The sequence below is a fragment of the Pecten maximus genome, chromosome 18, assembly GCF_902652985.1.
Source record: "Pecten maximus chromosome 18, xPecMax1.1, whole genome shotgun sequence".
NCBI lineage: Eukaryota > Metazoa > Mollusca > Bivalvia > Pectinida > Pectinidae > Pecten > Pecten maximus.
The window spans coordinates 22,248,495-22,251,601 of record NC_047032.1 but is presented as its reverse complement, the minus strand read 5'-3'; the positions used below and the strand labels follow the sequence as shown (position 1 = coordinate 22,251,601).

Sequence of the window (3,107 nt, the reverse complement as noted above, 5' to 3'; positions counted from 1 at the left end):
GTCAACATCGAGACGCAATACACTCGCCGCCATATTGTTTACATTGGTGACGAAAAGGCGACACATTTCGCGGGAAATATGAATAAAACATGGCAAACGATAAAATTGCGTAGTTTTCATTTATCAACGCCATATTGATTAACTAATGAAGTCTCATTTTTGTGAGAATGACTTTAATATGTCGTCTGTATACGACAACGGGGGTGAGACGTCACGTTTTTGTGTCGTCTGTATACGACAACGGTACGGAATGAGTTATAGTCCTTGGGATTTTACCCAAGCTATTCTCGTCACTATAAGGGTCGTCGCCATTGCTATATTACCGCGTTCATTTCTACAAAACGATGATGTCCGACAGCGAGGATAGTGATGTTCCGGGTGTAGAACTTGACATGAGCATGACGATCAAGATGATCAAGCTCGAGCTCGTGATACCCGTACCGACAACGACGCATGGTTAGTATTTTTCCCCATGTATATATCGAATCGCACTGCCTTTGTTACATAACTTCGCCTGATTTGTGGTCAATCAGTTTTACGTTTGTTGTCATTACGTTAGACAACCACAGTACATTGTGCATGTAAGCAGCACTCGCACACGTAAACTTGGTTCACATGTAGCCTATATGTAGCCAAATGCATTCATGGTTCACTGTCAATGGCCAGTAGCCATTCTTCTTTACGCTAGCTCTATTTCTATTCTTCTTCGTGGATCATTACATAGGCTATTTGAGTAAACAATCCAACATAATTTTTTATTGATATGAAACACTTCACGCCAATATGACGAATTATAAAGGATTATAAATCGCCTTGAAAAGTTGACTAGGCATTGTCGTGTAATGTACTCAACTTGTGCAGTTTGCATTAACAACGAGAGGACAAATATACATTTCAATTGCTGCCCTGCAGGTAGGGCGTAAGAATTGTACCTGCTGCCCCCATTGCATGATCGTAAGAGGCGACTAAATTTGGGATATTATCTTTTCTCTTCTTTCTGAACAACTTTCTTCTTCCTAATGTCTCACTTTTGGTCTTCAGTTGAGCGTTCGCCCCTGTGAGGAAGACTTTGGGTTCTGTCTCCTGGCCGCGACATACCAGAGTCTTTAAAAATGGTAGTTGCTGCTCCTGCTTAGCGCTCAGCATACAAGGAGTGGGACGACTGGTTCGCCCGTTGTCAGTATAATGTGACCGGGCTCCTGCTGGGTGTCTTCGGCAGTATGCTTCAGTGAGGTAGCACTATAAATCGGCAAAAGTTCCGGCCTATCACAAGGAGACTTAACACGAACATACCGCAGCCTCCCAAAACACACATACGCACTCACCACACGCATGCATGTCGCACGCACGGGAGGCCGTCCTTAAATGGCCTTAGCTATTAATAGGACGTTAAACAAAATAAACCAAACCATTTCAATTGAAATTTATTTCTATCAAGATGAAAACGTGAAACCATGCTTTATCAATTTCACTTCAAGAGTTCTTAATAAATAATTTAATATTTTGAAAATGATACTGTGTATTTAGTAGATGGACAAAAATCATTGTGAAATGGTTTAGGCTTACATCAATAATATACAAAAACTCCACCGACCTAGAGGCCCTCCCCATTTAACATATACTGGAAAATTGTTCAAACAAATCCTTATGTCATTGTTATAATTAATGTTCATTTAAAAATACATGCATAACAATTAAAAGGAAACCATAATGTACAGAATTACATAGGAAATTAAATGATTTTTCATATGAAATTACTTGTAAAATACTTATTAATTGTCCAACAATAAAAGATGCATGTGTAGGCATCTGGTCTTGTAAAGCGCAGAAAATATAATGTTTATTCTTTAAAAAAAAAGTAGTAGTCTACAATTTGCAGGAAGATTTGAAATCAAGAAATGCCAAAAGTGAAGTTACGTCTTGTGGACACGGTTGTTAAGAGCAAATATTATGAGTATTGTTTTCTTTTTAAGTTGTGACTGCAACACGTGTGGTAATGCCAACAGAGGTGGAGTGTTTGTGTTGCCAGGAGGTTTCCTTGATACAGACGAAAACAGAGGACAAGGCTATAGCCTGCATTACCCAGCATGATGGGTTCATAGCGAACTGTATCAACACTGATGTCCTGGAGGTGTCGATGTTCGAGTATGCAGAACATCATGGCCCCATTGGGGATAATCAGCCGATGCATGAGTAAAAATACAGTGAATTCCTTCTACTATAATTCATATCACAATAATTATTTCTCCAAAATTATCACAAGTAAGATGAAATCCCTCAAAATGTCAATTTTATACAAATATCACAAAATGAAATCACTCTTGCTGTTTATTTATCTGATATCATATATCAAGATTATGCTATGTAATATGATTTGGCAAAAGTTTCTATGGTGATCTTTCTCTTGTGTTGTGAACAGTATTCGTCAAGCTTTTCCCTCTGAGAAATACTGTGGATTTAAGTATGTGCGGCCTTAGAAAGCAACACGAGTGACAATATTATTGACAAAAAAATTGTGTAATTCATTTTATGCATACTTGTACCAGTATGTCTGAACAATATCAGATATGTTTAGGCATACAATGCAATTTTCCTTTTTCTATAACAGTAGCTAACTATTTGATTGATGTTTTTTGTTTGAAGTAGTTCATATTTTAGTGAGCAATGTCGTGGCATGTACCTGTGATGACATTTGTCTTAATAGTTGCTATTTATTTCATTTATAACAACATGTAAAACATGTATTTTGTAAAGACATCAGTTGTTAATTGTTAACACATTTTTTCCAACTTTTTGTAAATCTGTTATAATCTAATAATTTCATTAATTGCTAATAGCTGTTGACAATCTTTGTCCATTCTTAGTGATAATTCTAGTCTGTTTTTAGTTTCATATACACTTTGTATCTTTTGTTATAGTGTCATTTTATGTCAATAGTCTGTGCAAAAGTTCAGGACCCACCAGGGGGTTAAGAAATAATAACGATGATCTGTTGGACAATATTGAAGTAAAGAACAGTTTTAATTTGATTTTTATTCTATTTTGGATAAATGGCTTATGAAATGGAATTGTCTAGGCGTAAAGTTGTATTTGATGAGATAACTACT

The 3,107-nt window shown here is 36.6% G+C and overlaps 1 protein-coding gene across 1 annotated transcript; it reads left to right on the top strand.

The window, feature by feature from the left end:
* The first annotated feature begins 262 nt into the window (after positions 1 to 262).
* On the top strand, positions 263 to 2,299 carry LOC117316389. Its single transcript, XM_033870931.1, has 2 exons — positions 263 to 456; positions 1,974 to 2,299. The coding sequence occupies exons 1-2, from the start codon at positions 345 to 347 to the stop codon at positions 2,195 to 2,197; spliced, it is 336 nt and encodes a 111-aa protein (XP_033726822.1). The 5' UTR covers positions 263 to 344; the 3' UTR covers positions 2,198 to 2,299.
* The last annotated feature ends 808 nt before the right edge of the window (positions 2,300 to 3,107 follow it).